The 25,951-nt window shown below is 33.0% G+C and overlaps 4 protein-coding genes across 5 annotated transcripts; 2 read left to right on the top strand and 2 right to left on the bottom strand.

Moving 5' to 3' along the window:
* Window positions 1–8,039: 8,039 nt before the first annotated feature.
* Window positions 8,040–9,704, top strand: LOC125213433 (CBL-interacting serine/threonine-protein kinase 11-like). The gene has a single exon (XM_048113984.1). The coding sequence runs from the start codon at window positions 8,186–8,188 to the stop codon at window positions 9,494–9,496; it is 1,311 nt and encodes a 436-aa protein (XP_047969941.1). The 5' UTR covers window positions 8,040–8,185; the 3' UTR covers window positions 9,497–9,704.
* A 108-nt stretch (window positions 9,705–9,812) lies between these two features.
* On the bottom strand, window positions 9,813–11,856 carry LOC125213434 (CBL-interacting protein kinase 5-like). Its single transcript, XM_048113985.1, has 2 exons — window positions 11,744–11,856; window positions 9,813–11,246 (listed from the first exon to the last, which is right to left on the bottom strand). Exon 2 carries the CDS (start codon window positions 11,221–11,223, stop codon window positions 9,958–9,960), a length of 1,266 nt encoding a protein of 421 aa, XP_047969942.1. The 5' UTR covers window positions 11,224–11,246; window positions 11,744–11,856; the 3' UTR covers window positions 9,813–9,957.
* Window positions 11,857–13,821: 1,965 nt separating this feature from the next.
* Window positions 13,822–15,868, top strand: LOC125213437 (LOB domain-containing protein 15-like). Of its 2 annotated transcripts, none has more exons than XM_048113987.1 (3): window positions 13,822–14,071; window positions 14,209–14,485; window positions 15,340–15,868. In XM_048113987.1, exons 1-3 carry the CDS (start codon window positions 14,058–14,060, stop codon window positions 15,748–15,750), a joined length of 702 nt encoding a protein of 233 aa, XP_047969944.1. In that variant the 5' UTR covers window positions 13,822–14,057; the 3' UTR covers window positions 15,751–15,868. The 2 variants fall into 2 exon arrangements, with proteins under 2 accessions (XP_047969944.1, XP_047969945.1); XM_048113988.1 differs by having other exon boundaries at window positions 13,823–14,071; window positions 14,186–14,485.
* A 3,828-nt stretch (window positions 15,869–19,696) lies between these two features.
* Window positions 19,697–21,509, bottom strand: LOC125213435 (peroxidase 4-like). Its single transcript, XM_048113986.1, has 4 exons — window positions 21,188–21,509; window positions 20,768–20,959; window positions 20,483–20,651; window positions 19,697–20,202 (listed from the first exon to the last, which is right to left on the bottom strand). The coding sequence occupies exons 1-4, from the start codon at window positions 21,425–21,427 to the stop codon at window positions 19,808–19,810; spliced, it is 996 nt and encodes a 331-aa protein (XP_047969943.1). The 5' UTR covers window positions 21,428–21,509; the 3' UTR covers window positions 19,697–19,807.
* Window positions 21,510–25,951: the final 4,442 nt, after the last annotated feature.

Here is a 25,951-nt window from a genome sequence, read left to right as displayed (position 1 = left end):
TGTGAGTTAATGAAAAGAGAGTAAAGTAAGAGAGAAGAAAAAGTAGAGAGAGTGTTGTTTCCATTTTATGAAACGTTTCATTTTTATTGGGACAACCTAAAAAGGAAAACGTTTCATTTCTAATGGGACAGAGGGAGTAAATCGTTTCTTTATGTTATTTTGTTCTAGTATTTTTTTTAGAGTAAAGACCAAAATTGGTCTTGAACATATAGTCATTTTACGTTTTTGGTCATAAACATTATCTTTTGGATTTTGTGCTATGGAAATTTGATCATTTTGGTCCTCCGTCAACATTTATGTTAAAAACTAATAGTCAACGGGTTTAATTCCGATTTTGACCAAATTAAATTTTTAATTCTGGTTTTTTAATCCCTAATTAATTCCCTAATTATTTTTACACTTTAATTTCATCTTCTTCCTTCCTCTTCCTCTCAAATTGAAGTGTAAAAATAATTAGGGAATTAGTTAAAAATTAAAAAATCAGAATTAAAAGTTTAATTTGGTCGAAATCGGGATTAAATCCGTTGACCGTTAATTTTTAACGGAAATATTGACGGAGGACCAGAATGATCAAATTTTCATATGTTCAGCCTTTCCTCTTATGATCAAGATCTAAATGGAATTAGACCTTTCCAAATCGAAACACCATTAATCCACTAACTATGGAACTAAATAACCAACTCTAAATCAATACACGTCTTTAACATTCATATTTATATTTAAATAATAATATCTATTTTAAAAGGGTATTTCCCTAAATACCCTCAATATTCCTCTTATTTCCCTAAATACCTCCAAGACCTCCCTTTTATATACTGTATATATTTGATAATAGTAATATGCTATTATATAACAGTTTTATTTTTTTTATTTTATTTTTTATTTAAGAGGATCAACAATACTACAATAGTTCTCCATCTACCCTCGTGATCACTAGAACTCCTGATCTATCGTGAGAGGAGAAACGTCTTACCAACTAAGCTGCGATTGTCCAAACATGCTTAGTTGTATCGATGAAATAAAAAACGATTTAATATTGAATTTATAAGTTAGGAATGAATATTTCATTTACAACTAATCTATGAATATATAAAAGGGGAGTTTTGGGGAAAATAACAAGATTGCCATTATAACTTTTTTAATAAAATTATAAATTTGAAAATGGTTTTATTTATTAATGTAGTAATTAGAGAGATGAAAAGGTTTCATTTACACAAATAAATTTAATACAAACCGTTCACTATAATAAATATTCTGTATTAAACAGTCACAAATATGATAGTTAACAAAAACAATCTATTTAACAATACTACTTTAAATTTAATTACAAAACTATAGCTTTGATTAATTTAATATTATGTGCGTGCACAATTTTCCTTTATACATTTTCTTGAATATTGTTGGGTTTAATGTGTGATTGGAAATATTTTAGTACTTACAATCCATCACTAATATTATGTTACAATCATACAGATCATTTCCCACATCAATTACCTCTAACAAAGTATGCAAAGAAATTAAGAAAATAATTAAATGTGGGAGTAATGTCGTGTGTAGTGGAAGGTGATCATGGCCATGGGAAGAATTTTGGCTTTTCATTTCATATAAGTAACATTCGTTATCTTAATTTTATGGTTTATAGTGTGTTGATTCCATGACTTTCCATATCCTTATTTATGGCTATAAAAGTCATAGAGTTGTGGATGGATTATATATATAAAAAAATCACTTTCTCTTATCTCTAAAGTTCTTTTTGTTTTTGTGTATCATTTTAGGAGTATTGTATTGCGGAATTCTCAGAGCTTAATCAATTTCATTTGTACCTAGCGGATTTAAGGTGCTTCTATATGCTAGGAGAGTCGTTTATCTTTGGAACAATACGTCAATTCAAGAGCCTAGCCGCAACATAATTTGTCTTGCTGAAAGTGGGATGTTCTCAACTCGACTAATCATAATTCTATTTGTTTTATTATTTTCATTGTAATTTCTATTCCACTTATTATTATTTTTTTCTTCAATTGTAATAGTTAGAATATAACATGTAAAATTTTATCTCAATATATAATATTTGATTATTTATGATGAATCAATAAATTTATGTACAAATATATCTATATGTATACGTGTGTGTGATAATAAAGTAAAAAGTTTATATACTTGAATCTGATATTTTTATGACAAAAGAATTGTGCATGTATAATACTCCTAATAAATAAAATAATATGTACAATAGTATATGTACATATAGATAGTATTTAATTTAAAATTTAAACTAATACTATAAAATAAATTAATTCCCAAGCAGTACATGGGCGTTTGCTCAATTTTACTAATATTGTAGTCTTTATTTTCCTTTGAGAAGTCGGTCATATTTTGTTTTTAGATTCATCTCATTATTCGTTTCTAAAAAATATTTGGATTGTGCATCGATAATTTGTAAAGTAGAGCCCCAGCTTTTACTTTGTGAATTTGTTTAGGGTTAACGGCAGTTTTCATGGAAACTAATTAGACTTCCAATAAATGTAATGAATATTGCTAAATATAATTATTATTTAATTAAAACTGATTTTGGGTTGTTACTAAAACTTCCATTAAATGTAGTGGATATTGCAAAATAATTCAAGCAAACTTGAAGACAAATAGGGCGTACAATTTCCTTCCTTAATGTTTGTCAACACGTTTACACGTACATTTCATGCATAATTGTATATTAATTAACACAAAAAAATAACTTCCATAGTTATTGTGTATGAAATGACACATCTCATCCAAACGTTTACATGTCATGCATAAAATTATACTACCTCATTTTATTAGCCAAACATGACACTACATATTCCCTAATTATAAGGCAAGTAACCGTTATTCACACTTATGTTTATCCGAAGCGGGGAATAGGAAAGGTTATATCCCTAATTATAAGGCAGTTAATGATTTCAACATATGATCAAATTGATTTTAAAAAGTAGAAACGTTTAATACGAAAAAAATGCCCACGGCTTGGCCACAATCAAAATTAAACCCTTTCTGGCAATGTCTTTGACTCCTCATTTCAACAAAACACTACTTCGGCTCCAATAAATAATACTATTGGATGAATAGATGCTTGGATGAATGCAAGCAAAAAAAATTTTTGTTTACCATTCATATAGCCCTATTGTAAAGTACTTTATTGATATGAGCATATAAACATATTTACAGTCAAGATTCAGGAAAAAAACGTCTACTATTAGTAAGATTTATCAATTACCCAGTGTAAGATATCGGATACAGATTTAAAAGCCCCAAATAGGATAAGTGATCAACAAAATAAAATTGAACTGGGACGGAAGGAGAATTTTATTGATATTTGGCTCATTTGTTGGACATGATGAATATATTTTAAAGTTAAGGATTTAGGATTGTAAAGTACTTTCTTGATATGAGCATATAAACATATTTACAGTCAAGATCTACTATCAGTAACATTTATCAATTAGCCCGACCCGGTGTAAGATATCGAATACAGATTTAAAAGCCCCAAATAAGATAAGTGATCAACAAAGTAAAATTGAACTGAGACGGAGGGAGAATTTTGTTCATATTTGGCTCATTTGTTGGACATGATGAATATATTTTAAAGTTAAGGGTTTAGGATTTAGGTTTCAAGGTTTGGGTTTTTAGTGTATAGGGTCACTATATTGCGCAATGAAATGAAGCTCGACTAGGAAGTGTCTCACCGGTGCAATCTTAAATTATAGCTTTTGATAAACAATATCTTAAATTTCATTAGGAGAAGTGGTTATTATACATTCTTTAGTTTTTTTTGTTTTGTGTGATGTAAATTTACTTTATTTTTAGTCTCACAGTTATTATATGGAACGATTAGGTGGGCCAAAAAACAACATATGTTCCCTGACTGTGGTGGTTTTGCAGCATTCTTGGTTGTCCTAAAAAAGGTTTTACAATTGATAAGGATTTTAGTTTTCAAGGATGAGGTTGAAAGTTCTATAATTTAATGTTTGAATATTATGTTCCAACATTGATTTGTAAATATTTTTACCTTCATATAACTTAAATTTTATTACTCATTTTGTTCATTGTTATGCTATGATCTTTTGTTTATAATTTTCGTATAATAATATTGTTTACAATTTTGTTTCAATCATATAGAAACTAACAAATTAATGTTTTGAAAATATCTTAGTCCGTGCATAGCACGGGTGTAATACTAGTTGTAATTTATATTAAGGTTTCGCTAGAATAATAGAATACCAAAAGTTTGGGTACGAACAATTTAGTAATTTTTGTTTATGTAACAATAAAGAAATGCGATTTATTGGAGTATATATTAGGGCAAATTGAAAACCACCAAACAAAGTCATTAATTTCTAGCTACTAGCATTAATGATTTCATTCACAATTATAAAATTAATCATCAATATTAGTAAAACTTACATATCACTTATTAGGTTTTAGTTTGGCAATTTATTAATTACAAAATTTGGAGCCATGCAAGTTTTATGTGGATCGAATTAATGGAATAAAGGCTTTGAATAATTTATAATCTTTGTAATGAAAAATTTAAATATAGGTTGTAAATAAAAACAACTTATATTGGCGTATTCAAAGCACAAAGCTCAAATATTAGCATTTTGGCACACACACCAATCTCTCTTTTCGTATTACCAATAAAGATTTATATTATAAAATAAAGTACTAAAGCTGATAATTGGAGATCAGAGTATATTAAGAAATTAATCCAATAAAGATTTAATTACCTCTAAAATTACAAGTTTTGATTACATTATGATTTATCTTGCATTTTAAATTTTTTGAAATATGTCCCACCATCCACTTCATAAAATAAGCCCTCCACTATTAATTATATTTTCAGTTTATATATCTCCTCAATGATATTATATGCTTTGTGGGTGACAACACCTGCATTGACAAATTATTGTGTACAAAAATTATTTCTTGTAATTACAAGTTTTAAATAATCGTTCTCGATCATGCATGGAGGTATTATTTTTGTGAATATTAGTGTTAGCTTCGATTTGAATTAATTCTTAGCAATTAGGAAACTAGTGAAAGTTTAAAAGAAAGAGATGATATTTTTCATTGCTTGCTTTTGACCATGATCAGTGGCGGAACCAGAAATTTAAATAAGCCGGGGCTGAATTTTTTTAAAATAATAATAATAATATTTAATTTTATTGTATGTAACATTTTTACAATTTTCAAATCCCAATTTTTGAATTCACACAATCAAAAATATTACAAAACACAGCCCAAATCCCTAACTTATCTCATTTCAAAATCAATGTATTAAATTATACTAGTACTTTCTCCATTTCTTGTTAATTACTGACATTTCTTTTCAGTATAGAGTTTAAGAATAGTGTGTCAAAATAGATGGTGATTAAAGTAAGAGAGAATAAAATAAGATAAATGAAAAGAGAATTAAGTAAATGAAAGAGTTAATTTTTTATCATAAATAGAAATAACTCAATTCACTTAGAACTTTCCAGAAAAAAATCAACTAACATGAAAATGAGGGAGTAGCAGTTAACAAATTTGAATTCAGTATCATAATTTTTAAATGTGCAATTTTAAATTTAATTCGTAAATATAATATTGAGCCTCGTCTGAATAATTTTAAAAAACTAGATTTAATTGGAAATTAGAAAATATTTAATTAAATTTTACCGTCTCTAATCTATTGGTCATCTGATTAATTTTTAAAAAAATGCATATATAGCACATATTTAATTAGATTTTAACACATTTTCAAATGAAATAAGGAGTACAACTAGGGGAGCGATAGCTGGATATTTTTATAGGTGCCTGCTGCCTATTTCTTTATTGCCTTTATCATATTTCCAGTAGCTTAACTTTTTACATTCTACCCATATCCCCTATCTTCTTCTTCGATGCATTTCTTTCCCAGAGACCAGACTGAAACTTCCTGGGGCGGAGTGGGGCGGCCATGGCGGGGTTATAGGGTCCGGCGCCGGCCAAGTTCCGCCACTGACCATGATATATACTACTATTACTCTTTATAAAAAAATAGTCAGAAGCAAATTACAACATTTTACTATGTGTGCTCTTAAAACATACTTCTATACCAAAAGATATATACTTGTAATTCTATGAACATAGAGTTTTTTGTATACATATCGCTGTTCAATTAAAAATTTGCACCAAAATATCGACTAAATATAATATATCAATAATATTACTATTATTTACTTGCATATGCACCAATAACATATTAAAAAAAAAAATTAAAGATACGCCAAAAATTCATAGTACAATATTACAATGAAAATCAAAATATGCTGTCATTTCATTTATTTGTTGTTGGTACAAATGATTGAATGGATGTATTGTCTGTCACATTATTAACTACAATTATTAATAATGGAATAACACTTTTGGTGGTTTTTAAATTACATGTTCTATTTAAGAAATTTAATTAAAGTATTTTATATCACTAACTGATACTCCCTCCGTCCCAGAAAGATGGTCTCATTTCCTTTTTTCACACTCATTTTGTATAAATAATAATAAATAGTTAAAGTAAAGGGAGAGTAAAGTAAAAGAGAGAATAATGTAGAGAATAGTCTTACCTACATTATTCTTCCTATTATTTTACTCTCTTTCAACTTTACCTATTTATTACTACTATTATTTTTGTAAAACGAGTGCAAAATATGAACTGGGACAGTCTTTCTGGGTAATGAAGTAGTATGAAATAATAATTATTGCTCATAAAATTAATAATATGCTGTACATATATATGTGTTCAGCTAAGGAAAATACGAGTTAAGAGTTGATAACTAACAAATACTGTAACACATATAAAATTAATACTAGCACTTAGTAATTAAATTAAGATCTGACTTTTTAAATAAAATAAAAATACGTGAGCAAAACCAGAATATAAAACATATAAAAAATGAAAAATATGTATGACTTTGGAAATGAATATTCTGATTGTGCTACATGCTGCCGCTTAACGAAATTAATACTCTTGACTTTTCAAACGAAGGAAAATAAAATACTTAAAACAAATTAAAATTTGTGAATATTTGACCAAAACGCCGACCATTTACACCGATACTCCGCCGACAGCCGCCCTCAAAATAAAACGAATTCCTTCAAAATTCAAAAGGGCATAAAAAAGAAATAAACTAAATTTCAAATTCAGACACGTTAGCTAAGAATATAGTACGTGTGGGGTTTGCTACGTGCGACATTCCTAATTTAGAATCCATTTGTCCGTTCGAGTTAAACCGGCTTATATTTACCGTAATTATCATGAACTTTAATGTGATTGTCGATTTGTCGCAATCCTCAAAATTGAAAATCCACACTAATGTAACATTTTAAATGGATATAATACCAACGTTTGTGATATTATCGTCATATTAATTAATATATGATGCATCTATTTTGTATCTTGATAAGTACTAAGTTTTCTATGTTTCAAAGATCAATGCAAAGTTAATGATATAGGAGTTATACACATTTTTGTCATTTCAGAGCTTCCAAAATCAGCGGACACTAAGTTTTTAAATCATTTTATGATCACAAATTTCATATTTTATTCAATTTTTTTCTATTTTATTATAATTTCTCATACATAATCCATTGCTCCGTAACACTCTACATAATCATGTATCCACACTAATGTACACTATTATAGTGTTTCCCAATCACATGTGGCTCTATTTTATTCCTACTAGTGGAGGAGTATTATTTATCTTTGTATAACAACAACATTCATCCATTTTCAAGAACAATATTACAATTTCATCAATAATTTTGTCAAAATTAAAATAAACACAGTGAAAATACATTGGTTCAAATTTTCATCCGTTTCCCAGCTTTTCAAGATTTGAAAATTGAAATACCAACACTTAAACCTCACCCCCTACCCCACACAAGTAAAGAAATAATACGAGTATTAAATATTAATCAAATAAATAAATCCAAATTATTATGGACCATTAATTCAAAATAAAAAATCTAGAAATAGGCTTCAAATTCTTTTGATTAGTCTCAAATCACTCTCTCAAATTTTCAAATTCCCCACAGCTTGAATTCCCCCAAATTCACAACAAACAAAACCTGCATTTTCAAATTCCCCCAATTCTTCAACAATCAATCTCTCAAAATCGTCTCGATTCCACCGCCGATGCCGGAGATCAACGGGGCGTCAAGCTCCGCTCGCGCCGCCTCGACAATGGCTCTGTCGCCGGAGAATGCTCTGTTCAACAAATACGAGGTCGGCAAGCTGCTCGGCTGCGGCGCCTTCGCCAAGGTCTACCACGCGCGCGACGTCGCCACCGGCCGCAGCGTCGCGATCAAGGTGATCAACAAGAGCCGCCTGAACAACAGCGCGACGCTGATCAACAACATCAAGCGCGAGATCTCGATCATGAGCCGCCTCCGCCATCCGAACATCGTGAAGCTGCTCGAGGTGCTCGCGACGAAGCGGAAGATCTTCTTCGTTTTGGAGTTCGTCAAAGGCGGTGAGCTCTTCGCGAAGGTCGCCAAGGGCAGATTCGCCGAGGATCTGGCGAGGAAGTATTTCCAGCAGCTCATCTCCGCCGTCAGCTACTGCCATTCCAGAGGCGTCTACCACCGCGATCTGAAGCCGGAGAATCTGTTACTCGATGAGAATTGCGATTTGAAGGTCTCCGATTTCGGTTTGAGCGCGCTTTCCGATCACGTGCGATCCGACGGATTACTGCACACGCTCTGCGGCACGCCTGCCTACGTGGCGCCGGAGATCCTCGCGAAGAGAGGCTACGACGGCGCGAAGGTGGATGTGTGGTCGTGCGGCGTCGTTTTGTTCGTCCTCACCGCCGGTTACTTGCCGTTCAACGATCCGAATTTGATAAATATGTATAAGAAGATCTACAAAGGCGAATTCCGGTGCCCTAAGTGGATTTCGCCGGATCTGAAACGATTCTTCTCTCGATTGCTCGACACGAATCCTCAAATCAGAATCTCAATCGATGAAATCAAGCTCGATCCGTGGTTTAAAAGCGGTTACTCGGAGGTGAAATCGGAGAGCATCACCAATTTGACAAATCCGGAAGAGAGGAAAACTCAGGATCTGAACGCGTTTGACATCATCTCCTTCTCCCGGGGACTCGACCTCTCCGGATTGTTCGGCGCGAAATTCGCAGCGGCGGAGGACGTCGACCGTCTCACGGCGGAGGAGCGGCCGGAGACGGTGCTGGAGAAGGTGGAGGAGGTGGTGAAGGCGGAGAGCGGCGGCCTGCAGCTGAGGAAGACCAAGGAGTGCGGGGTGGAGCTCGAGGGGCAAAATGGTGATTTCGTAGTCTCGCTAGAGGTTTTCCGGTTAACAGACCGGTTGGTTGTGGTGGAGGTGAAACGGAAGGCCGGAGACGCCACCGCTTTCGCCGGATTGTGGAATGAGAAGATTAGACCGGTGATTTTGCGGCGGCCGGAGGTGGAAGTTTCCGGCAGCAATTAGTTTCCCATTCGTCCTACTTTTTGTTTGTTGTTTGAATATAAGTGCTTATTTTAATCGTTTTATATTCTTTTTTGGGTATTCAACAACCGTGTTTGTAAATTAATATTTCAGTAATTATTGAAAGTGTGTATAGTTGATTTGAGAAAATGTAAAGAAGTTAGGTAAATTTGGGTTTTGATAGATTTTGAATATAGTTGTGTTGTGTGTTTGTTTTGGTTTGTAAATTCTTTATTACCATTATTCCACATTCTAACTTTTATAAATATTAGTAATATAATTATAAAACATAAGCATTTAAAATCATCAAACCATGGGGTCAAATAAACAAATATAATAAAATTAGGTTATTATAGTATATTATTTCAGGCCATATAGCTAAGCTATTTTTTAAGATGGCCAACTAAACCTTAGTTTCGTTGTTGGCTAATATACAAAATTGCGATATATTTCATCCGTCCTACTTATGATGACCTTGCACTGTCAACAAGACATGACCTTGCACTGTCAACAAGACGAGGCCTTATAACCTCGTTCAACACCTTCTCGTACTCCGCCGCGTCTCCACATCTTCTCCTCACCTCCACCAAGTGGAGAGCCGGAGTGACCACGAAGATCTCCGCTTCAATCGACAAAACCCCGTCTCGGCTCTCCTTCGACCTCTCGAGTTCGATCAAGCCCCCGTCCTTCTTACTCACCCTCATCTCCGCAGCCCTGGCCGCCCTCTCGAGCCTCGTCACGATGGCGGGCACGGGCTTGCGCGACATGATCCGACATTCCTTGTCCAAACAAGACCCCGTCTCAAACAATTTCGACAGATCGAGCCCATCCGACAACGATATGATGTCGAACGCGTTCATCTTCAAAAGCCGCCTCGCCTCCCCCCCATCCGACTTGACCTTCACCGGTCCCCCCTCGTTCCCCGCCTTGAACCATGAGCTTGCCTTGATCCTTGCAATGGAAATTCTAGTACTAGGATTCGGATCCAACATTCTTGAAATGAGCTTCTTGAGTTTAGGAGAAAACCAGCTAGGAAACCTATACTCTCCCCTGCTGATCTTCCTATACATCTCCATCACATTCGAGTCGTGGAACGGGAGGTACCCGGCCAAGAGCACGAAGAGCACGACCCCGCACGACCACACATCCACGCCGGCCCCATCGTACCCGCTCCTCCTGATGATCTCTGGCGCAACGTAGGCAGGGGTGCCGCACGTCGTGTGGAGCAATCCATCCGCTCCCCTGCATTCAGCAACGCCACTCAATCCGAAATCCGACACCTTAATCCCCCCATCCTCGTCCAACAGAATGTTCTCGGGCTTGAGGTCGCGGTGGCACACGCCTCTCCCGTGGCAGAACTCGACAGCGTCGATCAGCTGCACGAAGTACTTCCTCCCAACATCCTCCGGGAGCCTCCCGTTCGCCTCCACCTTGCGGAAGAGCTCGCCTCCCCTCGCGTATTCCATCACAAAGTAGATTTTGGACTTGGTGGCCATGACCTCGTAGAGATGGACGACGTTCGGGTGCCTAACACGCCTCATTACAGAGATCTCCCGCTCGATATGATCCATGATCCCGGCCTTCCAGACCTTGGCCTTGTCTACTACTTTGATGGCCACGCTCTGCCCCGTCTCCACGCACCTAGCGTGGTAGACTTTCGCGAACGAGCCTTGGCCTAATAACCGCCCCAACTCGTATTTTTGCATCACTATAGTCCCCTTATGATCCATACTCAAGCAAAAGCAACCAAAACCTATAAGGAAATTCACAAGAGTAAAAATGAGGCCTAATTAAGTTGAATGTGATAGAATGTTATGTAAGATTCTTTCAAGTTCCTTTTCTTTTACATACAAATGTATTGGAAAAAGCCAAGACTATGAGCAAAACAAGCAATTTTCATATGCATTATCTATCATATGAAGAAATAAACTAGTTTTCACCAACATAATAGTGATCAAATATTCAAAGTGTAGTGCTAAAATTGAGCAATCTTAGCTCTACTTTATTCTTTAACATGTTAACATGAACTCAAATTATGGAAAAAATTATCTATAATTAAGAAGCCAATAGCCACTACTAAGATTATTCATATCATAACTATGCAAAAAAGGCCCAAATTTGGGAAATTGGTGACATAATCAAGAATCAAGAAAATGGATCAAAAGATGGAATTTTGATGGTGGCCCACATCACAAAAACGCCAGAAACACAATCCCAGATAACACTGAAAGCAAAGTAAATTGTGCATACCACTGAATTTGATGTGTGATTAAGCAGTTCTTGCACAGACGAGTGAAGATACATGAGCAAAGAATGTGATGATATAAATAGTAGCTTAGGAATTTTCCTACAGCCAGCTGAAGATGTGTGAGCTCGTTCTTGTCAACATAAACGTGTGATTATTATAAAATACAAAAAAAATAAAAAAGGTATGCAATAAATATACTTCAAAATACAGTTGTTGGCTGAAAGAATCGTCGTGGAAATAGAAAGTGAGAGAAGGAATGCGACAGATAATATATTGCAAATACAAGTGGAAAGCAACACGACGGAGACACGATTTATCTAGTCAAATAGATAAAGAGAAATTAAAAATGATGACACGATTTATCATGCCATGTATATCCATAAGAATTAAAGAAACCAGGTGTGATAATAGGTCAAATTATTTTAGCAATTTAATTCGATATAATAGGTCAAAAATGTTAGCAATTTAATTCGAGGTGATGGGTCTAAAATGTAAGCAATTTAATTCGAAATTACAAGATTAGTGCTTTCCATATTAGTTTGAGAGACAATTTTATTATTATAATAAGGTTTCGTGTTGAATTTTCTGAACTCAGAAAATCTTGCTTGAAGCGATGGGTTTCCGTCGTGAAACAACTTTCTGAGCACGAAAAATTCAACACGGGACATTTTTGTTACTCCTACATAAATGCTCGAAAGTTAGGTACCAAGATCGGTCTAATGCTAGGACATTTTTTGAGAAAATTGTCTTATGAAATATGTTTTATGTGCACAATTTGTTGGATTGAAGAATAATTATATTGGACGAAAATATTGATATTTATAAATTATAGAAAAATATCTAAATGGGCCGAACTTAACCATATAGGATCATGAGCAGCCGGGTCAGGCCCAGCCCAGCTTGTAGAAATGAACTGAGCATTTGGGTCTGACCCTGATATAGAATTACTATCTTACCCTTAGATTAGTGCATGAATAAATTCCAAACCCCATGTATTTTCTAATGTATCACTAAATTTATTTCAATGCCACGATCATATTTTCAATGTTTGATTACTTATTTATTTTTGTCTGAGAAAGGTTTGTAATAATAAATTGTCTTATGGCATATGATTAAATATTCTTAATTTTGTAGTAGTAGTATATAAAATAAATCGGCGTATGTGTGTATTGAAAGGTTTAATTAGTTACAAAATCGAAATATTTAATCACTTTCATATTTTAAACGACGTAAAGAGTAAAAAGATTGGTTGTTACAAAAATGACGATTTTTTTGGCGTTTGCGTAATTTTAATCATTATAGCATACAGAAGACAAAAAATGTAGATTCGACTAATCAACAAAGTCTATGTATATATGCTCAATATTAATTGTTAATTAATTTCACTAGCTAGTTCTTGTTCATACCAAGATCTTCACCATTTTTATATTCCACACCCAAATATATTGACAGTGATCGAATTTCCCTCATTGTCAAATACCCAAAATACAACATAAAATAATCATTAATCAATAATTTCCCCACCTATATTATTGAAGTCATGATGCTACAATAATGAGTTCATATAGACATAGGAAGATGTCATTGTCCACATTCTAAAACTTCCAAATTTGTATATTGCATATAGGCTAAATTGTTAGACATGAAATTTGGTGAAATTCTGATTTATCCCGTAACTTTAAAATTTAATTAGAAAAATTATGAAGTTTGAATTTATTCGCAATTATCTCACATCAATATTATTTTTGATGAAATTATATACTATGATACAACAAGCATGAACTCGATTGTGGACAGTGGACGTCACCGTTGATGAGATAAATGACGTTATTTGGTTGCAAACAAATCCAAATTTCTACTTATTTTTAACTGTTTTAATTTTTAAAATTACCGGATGGACCAAAATTCGATCAAAATCTATGGTTTGTGTGTAATAATTTGCTCTTGTGTATATATATGCTTGAGAAGTTCGATGATTTGTTTATTGAAATAAATATTTATGAAGCAAAGTCATGCTATGTTGCTTTCCTAAAGTCAATATCTATGAGATCTCACATATGGGCAACCCCTCTATCTCAAGAGCTGGCATTCTCTCTCTCTCTCTCAAATTTTGTACTTGCCAAAATAGTTTTTACTTCACCAATTTCAACACTTGAATATCTTACCACTTTCTTCAACCAACACAACATTGACCCTACTTTGTGTGTAAGAGAGAGATAGAGTTAGAGAGATCTCATCTCTCAAGCAACCCCTTTTTGTATTCTTCTTCCTCATTCACTTTCTACTTTCTCATTTTCTTGCATACAAAATTCTTGAATGTCAAGAGAAAGGTAAATCAAAATCAAAATCACAATCACAATCAAATTGATTTTTTTGTTTTATTCTTCATTTATTTTCTTACAACAACCACTATATATACATGATTAATTCATGACTATATATAGATATACTTATAAGTGATTTGTAGGGAAGGGTTTGAAGAGATCGGGAAGAAGCTGAAAACGGAGATCGATGGTCGCAACTCCTCGTCGTCGCCGCCGTCGTCGATGAGTATGGGAAGGAGACACGTGTTCGGCCCGCCGGGGAGCTTAAACACGATCACGCCTTGCGCCGCGTGCAAGCTTCTGCGGCGGAGATGCGCCGAGGAGTGCCCCTTTTCGCCCTATTTCTCCCCACATGAACCCCACAAATTTGCCGCCGTTCACAAGGTTTTTGGAGCTAGCAATGTTTCCAAGATGCTCATGGTAATAATTCTTCTATCTCAACATTTTATTTATCTATTTATTTTATTAAGGATGTCTTGATTGCTTTGGATTGTATATGGCGATGTTTTGCTTCGCCTCTTTAGGAAGGCTTTAAGCGTTGGGAAGAAAATTGCTAAATCATTAGATTTAAAATTGAAGTATAAGTGTCTAATAGAGAATTAGTATAAATCTATGTTAGTTATTAGTAATACGCTTCCTTCTATCCAAAGTAGGGGTTTCTTCAACTTATGTGAATAAAATTGAACACCTTAGATGCTAATTGAATAGATTATGATGAATGATTAGGAATTTTAACAAACTTAAGATCTCAAAATCATTAATAATTTGAATCCATCTATAGTATAAATCCACCACAAAAAAAAATTAAAACCACTTCATAAAGACCAGTCAGTGGAGCGACAGTCTCGTGACACAAAACGCCACAAGCACTTTAACCATTTTAGGTCGAGATACCAAATGCATGTGACTAATGTCAGTCGTATATCCCAAGGGTAAAAATTCTCCTTATTTCTAATGACAAACAGACCAGTCGGTGGAGTGACAATCCCGTGACATAAAACTCCACCAGCGCTGTAACTGTTTTAGACCGAGATACCATATGCACGTGACTGACGTCAGTCGCTTATCCTGAGAGTGCCGGTACACTCCCCCATCAACCACCACCAGCCAATACTATTTCTTCTATTTACAATTTCCACCACTTTTCTCCCGAAATTCCGATTTCACCCACATTTTACTTATTTTATTTATTTTTTTTGTACTTTTCTCCCAAAATTTCAATTTCACCTATATTTTATTTTTTCTGCGTCCGTCCCTGACTGAAACTTATGCAGGAGGTGCCAGAGCCCCAAAGGGCCGACGCGGCCAACAGTTTGGTCTACGAAGCGAACGTGAGGCTACGAGATCCAGTTTACGGGTGCATGGGTGCAATATCCGCGCTGCAGCAGCAGATCCAAACCCTTCAAGCCGAGCTCAACGCAGTGAGGGCTGAGATTCTCAGATATAAATACCGAGAAGCTGCGAATTCGATCATCGCCTCCACCAACGCCGCGCTAGCTGTCTCTGTGGCGGAGCTGCCGCAGGCGCCGCCCACTCCGACGCCTTCTCAGACGGCTCCGGCGGCTGCTCCGCCGCCGTCGGTGGTGATATCGTCGACTTCTTCGGCTCCGGCGCTGTATGCGTCGCCTTCTAGCACAGCTAGCTACAGCAGCATTTCCAATAATCATATACCTTTCTTTGACTAAATTGTATCCATTTTTGTTTTTGTTTTTTTTTAAATAAAACTTTTTGTTATTAGGAATGATGATGAAATTAAACTCTTGTTTTATAACTCTTGGAATTTCTTTTCGATTTTCCCTATTATATATTGTGTTCATATATGTAGCGATAATTTGCTTTTTCTAGTACTCCTAATTCTTTTGTGTGCTTCTTTGGCTAATGATTATATTCAAGTTTTTTGTGCATGTGTGGATTAATTCGAGATCATATTATTATTATTATTATTATTATTATTATTATTATTATTGTTATTATTATTATTATTATTATTATTATTATTATTATTAATTCAATTTTCGTTTATGGGTCAAAATTCACAACATGAATTGATGCTTAAATTTGAATTCAAATTCATATCAAACATATTTGTAATCAACAATATATAGTACTTGGTATATAAAATGATATGAAACTCACTATTTTCTCCTTGAACAATTTTTAATTACTTGATAATTAAGATATAAATCAATATAAAGAGATGTACTCCATATAGTATAATTTACTCTTTTTGTTACTCAATGCATGGGAAATACATATTTCTAGCTAGGGGTAGAGCTATCTAGTGGTGTAGGATTTGATTTTTACTTTTCTTCAAAATGGTTTATGTTTTTTTTTGGTCATAGTAGTTGTTGTTGCACATCCAAACAAACCCTAATTGAGGTTGCACGTGTGGTCGGAATCAAAATAAAGGTTTGACTGTGTGTATGATTAATTAATTAATTAATTAATTAAGTCTGAACACATATTAGTCTGTGCATCATAAATTACAAGCAGATGAGAAATTAAAGAGAGATAGTAAATACAAAGAGGAGACAAAAGGTATGGTGATTGTGCTGCCCAATGCTTTAATTACAAGTTTAATTAATACTATTATGTCACATCAGAAACTTAGGCAATTCATATGGAATTTAACTACTAGCTCTCAAAATCGGAAATTGTTTAAAGTCAAGTATCAATACATATATTTAGATAAGTTGAACTATATGTATTTTTTCATTTCTAATGTGTTTCTTAAACACTTGTTTATTGACAAAAGGGAAGGCTGAAACACAATTAAAAATAAAAGAAAAGGTCGGTTGCATTTTTCAATAATTAATTTATTAATATTGTTCAAAGATATAATTATTTAAAACCTTTGGACCTCTAGGGATTGCATGGATTTTCTGAAATTAAAATAAAATAATGATATAGGGGTCAATGGTAGGTGTTTATAAAGAGATTTTACAACCTTAATTGATTTGTGAATGAAATTAATGTTTATGATGACATCAGAATGTGTGTTTAGACAAAGGTTTCTCAGTCAAATCAAAGACAAGAATATCAATCTATGGAGAATAATTGATTTATAAAATGACTCAATTACTTATTATATAGTAGTATTATATTTCGGTTAAATTGTGTATTACTTTTTATGCCATAATTAAGCCGTACACAAAATTTATACTGTATAACAACAAAATTTTCTTCATTAGATTGATTAGTTAATTATTATTGCTTCAAATAAATGGGTTTGTTCATCCAAATCCCAATACTACCTACTACCATAAACTACCAATTTTTGAATGGGTAATTAATTTTCTCTATGTATTTTGCAATGCTTCATCTCACCATTTCCTTGAAACTCATTCTATACTTCATTTTGCAAGTAAAACATAATTATAATAAAATCTACAATTGCCTAAAATTAGATAGAAAATGTACTACGATTTCGTGTTGCATGAAACAAATGGGGAGTTAGGTTTTTGAGATTAAAATGGGAGTGAATGGCGTGTGGATCTCATCATAGTAGTATGTGTGACAATTGATTGTAGACTTTTCCTATTGCAAAATTGTTAACTACTCGACAAGGAATTAGTTCCATCCACATAAATACGAGCTAGATCTTCTATCAATTTTTTACCTTTTACAAATACTAATAAATAGTGTCTTAAATAACCACATTAATTATTTTTTGATCGGAAACATATATGTACTGATGCACGTATAGTGATTAAATTAAATGTATATAAATTCAAAAAAAAATATTATATTAACCGGTCAAATGATTTAATAAATTAAAATAAATGAAATAATACAGTTAAACAATTAGTCATATATATATATATATATATATATATATATATATATATATATATATATATTCCTCAAAGATTAATTTTTTAAGCATTGGTTAGTGAGAAGGTGAGCAAATTTTCTTCAATCTCAAGGTCTATTAAACATAAACATGGTTCCAATGCAACATAAGTTGACTTCTTAGTATATAAAATAAGTTTATTAGGATGAATTAATTTACTATTGTAGTCGGTAAATGCATTAATGTCATCTGAATTTTCTCTGGAAAAAAGTTTTAAAATAAAGCTCGGTGTCTAATTTCCTTAATTTCTTAAGCCATGTGTTGACAAATTCTTAAACCTCTATTGTTAATTTTATATTAGTGGTATAATCATGTGTATAACTGTACTATATGATAATCTCATTAGCAAAGTGATATATGTATCTATATACCATGATTCTCATATTCTAAACGACTATAGCGAATTCATAAATTCAGTTGTATTAATTATGATATGATGTATCTTCATAATCATGTATTTCAAATCTAAATTTACTATAAAACATATAGTAGTAGATTGTACAAGTATTTGACAAATGTGAAATGAAATCGAATATAATTGTGACATTATCATTGGGCTGCCATGTGAAAATTAATGTATTACTACTAGCCCATTATAATGTTTGCCCAGTAAGATTGGTGCTTTAGTAAACCGATTAATTTGACGATTTGTGTGGGTATTGATATTGGGCTTGCAATAACTTGGCGTGCAGTGTCCACTATATATCCAATTTATAAAATATGAAAGTAATTAGTTCTTTTTAATTATGATAATATACATGATAAATGTATATCATTTGTAAAGGGGAATGATCAATTGCTAACTAATTAGCAATTTTAAATTAAGACCAAATCTTAGCTATTAGATTAAAAGATCTAGTGGTTGAAATAATGCCATATGAATTATATTTTTAATTAAGAAAATTAATAAATAAAATTAGAGGGTATTAATGTCAATTCTCTCTCATTAAAATCATCTTAAAATTTTAAATTTACGTAACTCTCTCGATTTAAATTATTTTTTTGCAAAAAATATATCAAATTAAAGATAATTTTATAAGGATAACAATGAGATCTCAAGTGCATATGTTCTGACGACGTTCGGACGATGAAATTTGATATTTTTTATTTTAGTTTTCGTAAATGTTGATAACCAGATTTTTTTCAACAAATACATCAAAAAATTTCAATATAATGCATATAAAATCTCAATAAAACCATGTAAAAATCTCAATAAATATGTGTTGATATTTTCTTGTACTAGTGTTGATATTCTTATGTCATATTGTTGATATTTGTAATACACTATGTTGATTAAAAAAACATTCACGAAAATTATCATATGATAACATAATAACGATATTACCCTTTTGTTGATATTTTGTCTACTGTTTATTGAAATTCGTAAGGTTCAATCTCATCCACTCATTTTAAAATTTAAAGGTGGAGATTTGGTCTTGATTTTGGATTTGAACGCTATAAGTAATAGAAGATGGCCCCATTTGTATATACATAGTTGAACTTTTTAGGTATTTTCCATTTAAAATTGATGCATGAGTATTACATAATTTTAAATAAATTAATATGCTACATATTTAACCTTATGCAATATTTTCTAAAATATTAAAATTTTCAGGTTTAATATGTGTAGATTTAGTAAAAGATTTAACGTTTCATATATTTGTCCCAAATCAAATTGAAAAACACGTGAATTTATCATAAAATTTCAAATCTATCTCTTTTCAATGACATCTTAAAAATATAATAGGAGCAATTTAATAAAAATAATACTAATAAAGTGAATTTAAATAAAACTATTGCGATTTGATTCAAATCTGAGGGGCACTATGCACGTACATTTGGATTGATTATATAATAAGATGTTACGTACAATGTCCCTACGCATGCGATCAGTTCATTTTTCTACAATTTTTGCGTATTTCACCTTTCGAACCCGTGAGAGGGGCGATGTCACCCATTCTAATCATGGCGGCCACAAAGTCCTTGTCAAAAGCTTGGCCATTTTTGGCGTAGGCCTCGACGAGGGAGTCGGTGGCGCCACTGTTATAGAGGACCTGGTCGGAGTGGAGGAGGCCCTTCTTTTGGAGGAGGTTTCCAAAGTACGAGTTGTCGAAAAAATTGGGAGTTTTGTGGTCGAGAGGGTCCACATTGTTGTCTCGTTCGGTACCATTGGTGAAAGGGCAATTGGTTTGCCTTTTCTTTGCAAAGATTGGGTCTATGTTGGTATCATTATATATTCTACCTTTGAAGGTTGTACACCTTGCTTGTCCTATAGTATGTGCACCTGCAATGTGAGAAATAGAGATAATGTGGTTTTTTATCGATGTGATGCTTTATTTTTTACCGAACAAACTGAATTAGAATTCACGATCGATTCAATTTGAACTAGTAAAGGTCGCTAAAGTAGAATCAATCACTCAATTTGTTCGGTATGATTCATTGGATTCTTTAGTATTGGTTCGGTAACTTTCGTGGTCCCAACATACTAAATTGATAAAAAAAATTTCATCACTATGGTATTGATTGGCGATAAAGATACTAGATTATTTTATGAAAAAAATTACCCGATAAGACGACCATGTCCTTCGTGGAGAGCCCAACGGCACTGAACCGATTGATAAGGTTGCTAAGAGTGGAAGTAGGTGGTGGTAACGCACCACTATTTGCAACACTTAGGCTTGCCGATTTCGAATCTCTCCTCCCAACTTTCACTTCCCAATTGGGACCACCAAGCTGCATAAATCATCATACATTTAATAACACATTCTCTTAAGCTCAAATATCCAAACCCAATAAATTAAATGAACACTTCATATATTTTAAAAGAAAATCAAATTAATTACACTCACTAGAACCACGGAGTCACGGGCCGCAATGGCTACGATGTCGGCACAAGAGACCACGCCGGGGCACACGGATTCAACCTTAGACTTGATCCTATCGATTACCTCAAAACCCCGGAGCGAGTTGTTATTGGGGCCGGCAGTCTTTTCTCCCGTGAACGAGGATGTATCATCAAGAAGTATCGACCCATCACAACCCTAACAATTTATACATAGCACTTAATTTACTTCGGTATAATACTGAATTAAAATCGTTACAACATTGAATGTGCCTCATTATAATTGGCATGATTATCATTGGTTGTTATAATTAATTAAATTCGATTGTAAATTTGTATTGTGACATAAATTCTAGTCTTTTGATATTGCAATATTAATCATGACATATTTATACATGTATACACATACAAAATAAAAAATAATTACTTGAACAAAGCAGTCATGGAAGTGTAGGCGGAGGAGGGATGCGCCCATCCGCTTCTCTTCCGCGACGGCGGCCGCAACCACCGATTTCACGGCAGCGAACACCTTACGGCAGGCCTTTTTGTAAAAATCAGTCGATAATTGAGCTTGGGAGCTGCCCATCAACACTATAAACAGTATCACTAGCAAACATTTAATCATAATTGTTGAAGAAATGGGAGAAGATGAAGGAGACTGTTTCATTCTCTTTTTCACTCTCAATTTAAGCAAAGAGATGAAATATCAATGCACTAGAAATGCTATGCAGACTGAAGAAATTTATATGAATATATAGGGTGCAAATAGAGGCTAATAAAAGCACTATATGGGTCTATTATTGAAATAATAGCGGATTCAAAATAGAACTAATAGAACTTGTGGGGTTGGATGCAACAAAAAAAAGGTCGTCGTCGGCATAGAAAGAAATAGGAGGTGTGACAACCGTCATTAGCTATAGATGACGGACGGAAAACAAAATTGCCACACTAGGTGGTTGGTGGCAGTTCCGAATACTGAATTTAAGCAGTCAAAGTGAGGTTAAAATAAAGGTTTAGAATGTCACATCCGGTTAATTACACTAATTTTTTTGACTATTTTTCAAAATCAGAAATTTTTTACCATAGGATAATGGAGAACAAATCTAAACTCCAAGTTTTTTTTTTTACTATTTATTAAGATACTTATCAGAATTTGACAAAAATTTGTAGTTCTTTTTATATATACAGCACATGTTTTGCACACTAAAAATAGTTGGGATCATTTCATTGGATGCCATTATTTGTACATGTTAGAAAAGCATAAAGTAGGGCAAAAATAGTGATAAATTAGGTAAAAAATATACTCATGCAAGCCTATATTTTGTTAAAACATCATTGTCGTAAATTCATTTCGATACCACTGTGTTTGAATTATTGATTTAATAATGTTAGGCCCCCATTTAAAGAAAAATACAAAAACTGATTGAAAATTACCCACTTTTTCCTCACAAGCTAATATTAGAATTATGTTTATCATTAAATTTTAATATTATTAAGTCTAAATGTAATAAAATGATTGAACTTTAATGTAAGTGTAGATTCATGAATATCGAATAAATTTCCAATGCACAAAGACAACTTTTTAATTTGCAATTATATGTTTAAATTTGAAGTGTTCTCTAGGCGACAAAATAATTTACTTTGGAGTTTCTGATGGATATTTTCAACTTAGGCTTTTGATTATTCTAAAGTACTAGTTAGTTATTGACAAAATGGAAGTGACGATCCAACAACTGAATATGACTACGTCTTTCTTATTTTGTCGGGGCGGAGGGTTAAGCTCACATCCAAGAATAACAATTGAAGAGAACAATCGAGAAAAACTTTATGCTAATCGTGACACGTTTTTCACTCGAAAAACACTGGACATTTCAATAAATTATGACTAGCAAAACATGCTACTCATCAAACTAGAATTACAAATTTACAATGCTTGCTATATTGTCGGAATCTATGCCCGGTCAATGGACCTTGATCAATTATAATTTCAACGAGATATTTAATTTTGTGAAATTAAATAATATAGCGTCGATCTACGTTCGGAGTAGATGACCGTGGTATATTCATTTTCTCAAATCCGATTCCCAGTGAGTGAGAAATAATGGATTAGAGTTGTGAAAAATTGCATACTAATTAAATGAGCTATGAGAGAAGTTATGGGATTAATTAAGAGAGTTAATTATCCCACATTGCAAGTTACAACCTTATTAATCAAGTATTTAATAAGAAGGATTATTACATGTAATAATTATAGTGGACTAAGACGGGCTGTAAGAGCCCATACGCGCGCCGCCCGAGCCCATGTCCTTGGATCTTGGCAGTTGGTCTTTGGGCTGGATGACCGAGCCTATACATAGGCTAGCCATTCCCTGCATTCTACACACTAGAATTCACATAGCATCCTGCACTGCATTGTCTTCCTTCTTTTGTTTTAATTTTTCCGTTGTAATTTCATTTCAGTTTTCCCCTTGTATTCCTTCTTTTGGGTTGTATTACGCTCGACTTTTATCTCTTGTAATCCAGAAACCAACGGCTCTGTAATCAATAACTTAATTTCTAAAATTCATCATGCAATTTTCTATAAACAAAACCAAGTTTTAGAATTTTTATAAATATGGTCCTATTTTCTAAGCTAAAAAGACATTAAAAATTAAACAAATTCATGCCATTCAAGATGCATCACATAATGACATAATTAATTAAGTTTAAACAATAATATGAAATCATAGTAACTAACAATGAACATCGGAGCTAAACAAATTAAGTTTTGTTATTTATCGAACAGTTGGCGTGCGTCCACTTCCAGCTTATATCTTTAACCAAAATTCACTTTCTCCAAAAAATCTCGAACCCACAACATTAAATCTCTAAACACTCAAGAGTTTAAACTTTTTCTTTCATCTTAAATTCCAATTTTCTTTATTTTCTATATCCTGCTTTGGAGATTCAAATATTCCATTGGAGTTAAATGGTTTGGGCCTCAGTTTGCTAACGTGAACATTTAAAATGGAACGACCCATTAAAAAATCAATCTATTAAAACAATAATAACAGCTGGGCTTTTCAGGTGTCTATACTAAAATTAGCCCAAGATCAAATGATTAATTTAAATGAGTCATTAATCAAGCCTAAAAATTCGAGTATCTGATCCCGAAAAAATTGCTAAATATGCTACCCGATCTCCAAGTTAATGATTATAAAAAATAAATATTTGGAAACGAATAATAACATTACATCAACAAAAAAAAAAAAAAGAATTACGAAAATAGTTGGATGTCAAATTTTATGCAAATCCCTATAGTGTGCCGTGATGCAATGGATAATTATTTAATGATTGGTTTGAAATGATTAATTTTCATAATTTTCTTTGTAAATGTTGGAATCTTGGTCTTAGTTTTGCCACATCAATCCAATCAGTAGAGAATGTTCATTCACAAGAAAGATTTGATATTAACAAGACGATATCAAGTTTGTTTTGTAGCTTTGGATGTCTAAATTCATTTTGAAATTTGTGTTACAAGAATGTGAATGTGATCAACTCTAATTGATTGGTAATTAGTTCAAGCTTGAAATAATTTCGATTAATTGGCCGATAACACGCAATATGATTCTAATTAAGGTGCTACATATTTCCATCCATATAAGTATATATTTCAAACGATCATAACACATAAGTATAATTAATTGACTAAAAGTCAAACTATAGCCATTATCATTTAATTAATTACTATGTGAACGGGCTTAACCCTACCACTGTAGGTGTAGATATACACAAAATAATAAAATATTTTAATTTAACTAATCAAATAGTAGTAATACGAGTATTATTTATGTCTCACCTCAACTCTTATGACGTATGCACTTGCTATAAATAAATTTTTAAAATTAAATAAATTAAATCCACGCTTCAAGTACATAAACGCACATATTATATCATTTCAAAAATCACATTTATCAGGTACATATATCAAAACATTCTAAACCGTATTGGGATCTTCTCACCACTCTATATACTATACAATCATCTACATGCAAAAATGATGAGGAAGAGAAGTTGCCAAAATGTGTCAGCCGCGGACCCTTATAATAACTGTAACTCACATCAACCCACGAATCATTGATATCTTATTCATGAAAAATATTAGTGGATTATATGAGTCACAACTCAGTGTATATAAACCTTACCTTTAATTCCACATACAAATATCTAACACATTCATTCTCCAACATATATCACCGAAAGTAATAAATATCAAAAACAATTTAATATTCATATGCATATGCCTCTCCTTTCTTTTTATTATTTTGTGACACATCAAGCCCGGTATCTGCCCGGGATTTCCATTGTATACGACCCGTAGGTCCCTTATATTTATTTGACCTTTCCACGAAGGTCCCTCTTTGATTTGACCTTTCCACGAAGGCCCCTCTTTGCATATTTTGACATTTCCACGAAGGCCCCTCTTTGATTTGACCTTTCCACGAAGGTCCCTCTTTGCTCTTTGTATTGACCCGTAGGTTTATTATCATTGTATATGACCCTTAGGTCTTTTGTCATTGTATATCAGATCCAGAGCAAGACTGTCACATATCCTCTTTAATCCCATGATTCAAATGATTCCAATATGATACATCAAACATATCCATTGCACCAATTACATAACCATATATTTCATCAATTAATTCCAATACTATAGATAAACATATTCATTGCACAAATCACATATCCACATCACATTTCACCATCAATATCAAATAACACATAACCATTTAGTCTCATATCATATAATTCAAATATTCACTTCAATTTAACACATAGCAATCAATCACATAAAATATGTAAATTAAAAGTGTGATTTATACACACCTGATTATATAGTCTAACTGAGAATATGACTCTGTCCCTTGATTTACAACCTTCGATCGTGTAAACCATGAATAACTCTTCTTCTAACCATGTATATTATGCTCTCACATTCCTCCTTTTTCTTTCTCCAATTCTTCCCCTTTCTGTACTATTCTCTACTTGTACATATAAAATTACTATGTTAACGTCGGCCAACTCAACCACTTGTATATCATTTATTTTGAAATCCACCTAGATGTAAGACATGCACTCTTTCATATGACAACACGTGTCCTCTCCTATCTTATATATATCAATTCACTTATTATTTTAAAGCATAAAGAAA

This window comes from Salvia hispanica, chromosome 3 (assembly GCF_023119035.1).
Source record: "Salvia hispanica cultivar TCC Black 2014 chromosome 3, UniMelb_Shisp_WGS_1.0, whole genome shotgun sequence".
In the NCBI taxonomy this organism is placed as follows: domain Eukaryota; kingdom Viridiplantae; phylum Streptophyta; class Magnoliopsida; order Lamiales; family Lamiaceae; genus Salvia; species Salvia hispanica.
This window is presented reverse-complemented; position numbering and strand designations above follow the sequence as displayed.

Bases quoted from the DNA above. Each gene is read 5' to 3' on its own strand.
- LOC125213433 (XM_048113984.1), top strand. From the start codon at position 8,186: ATGCCGGAGATCAACGGGGCGTCAAGCTCCGCTCGCGCCGCCTCGACA.
- LOC125213434 (XM_048113985.1), bottom strand. From the start codon at position 11,223: ATGGATCATAAGGGGACTATAGTGATGCAAAAATACGAGTTGGGGCGG.
- LOC125213437 (XM_048113987.1), top strand. The intron at 14,486-15,339 runs GTAATAATTCTT...AAACTTATGCAG, and splicing joins ATGTTTCCAAGATGCTCATG to GAGGTGCCAGAGCCCCAAAG.
- LOC125213435 (XM_048113986.1), bottom strand. From the start codon at position 21,427: ATGAAACAGTCTCCTTCATCTTCTCCCATTTCTTCAACAATTATGATT. The intron at 20,960-21,187 runs GTAATTATTTTT...ATAAATTGTTAG, and splicing joins TCCATGACTGCTTTGTTCAA to GGTTGTGATGGGTCGATACT. The intron at 20,652-20,767 runs GTGAGTGTAATT...TGATTTATGCAG, and splicing joins CCCGTGACTCCGTGGTTCTA to CTTGGTGGTCCCAATTGGGA.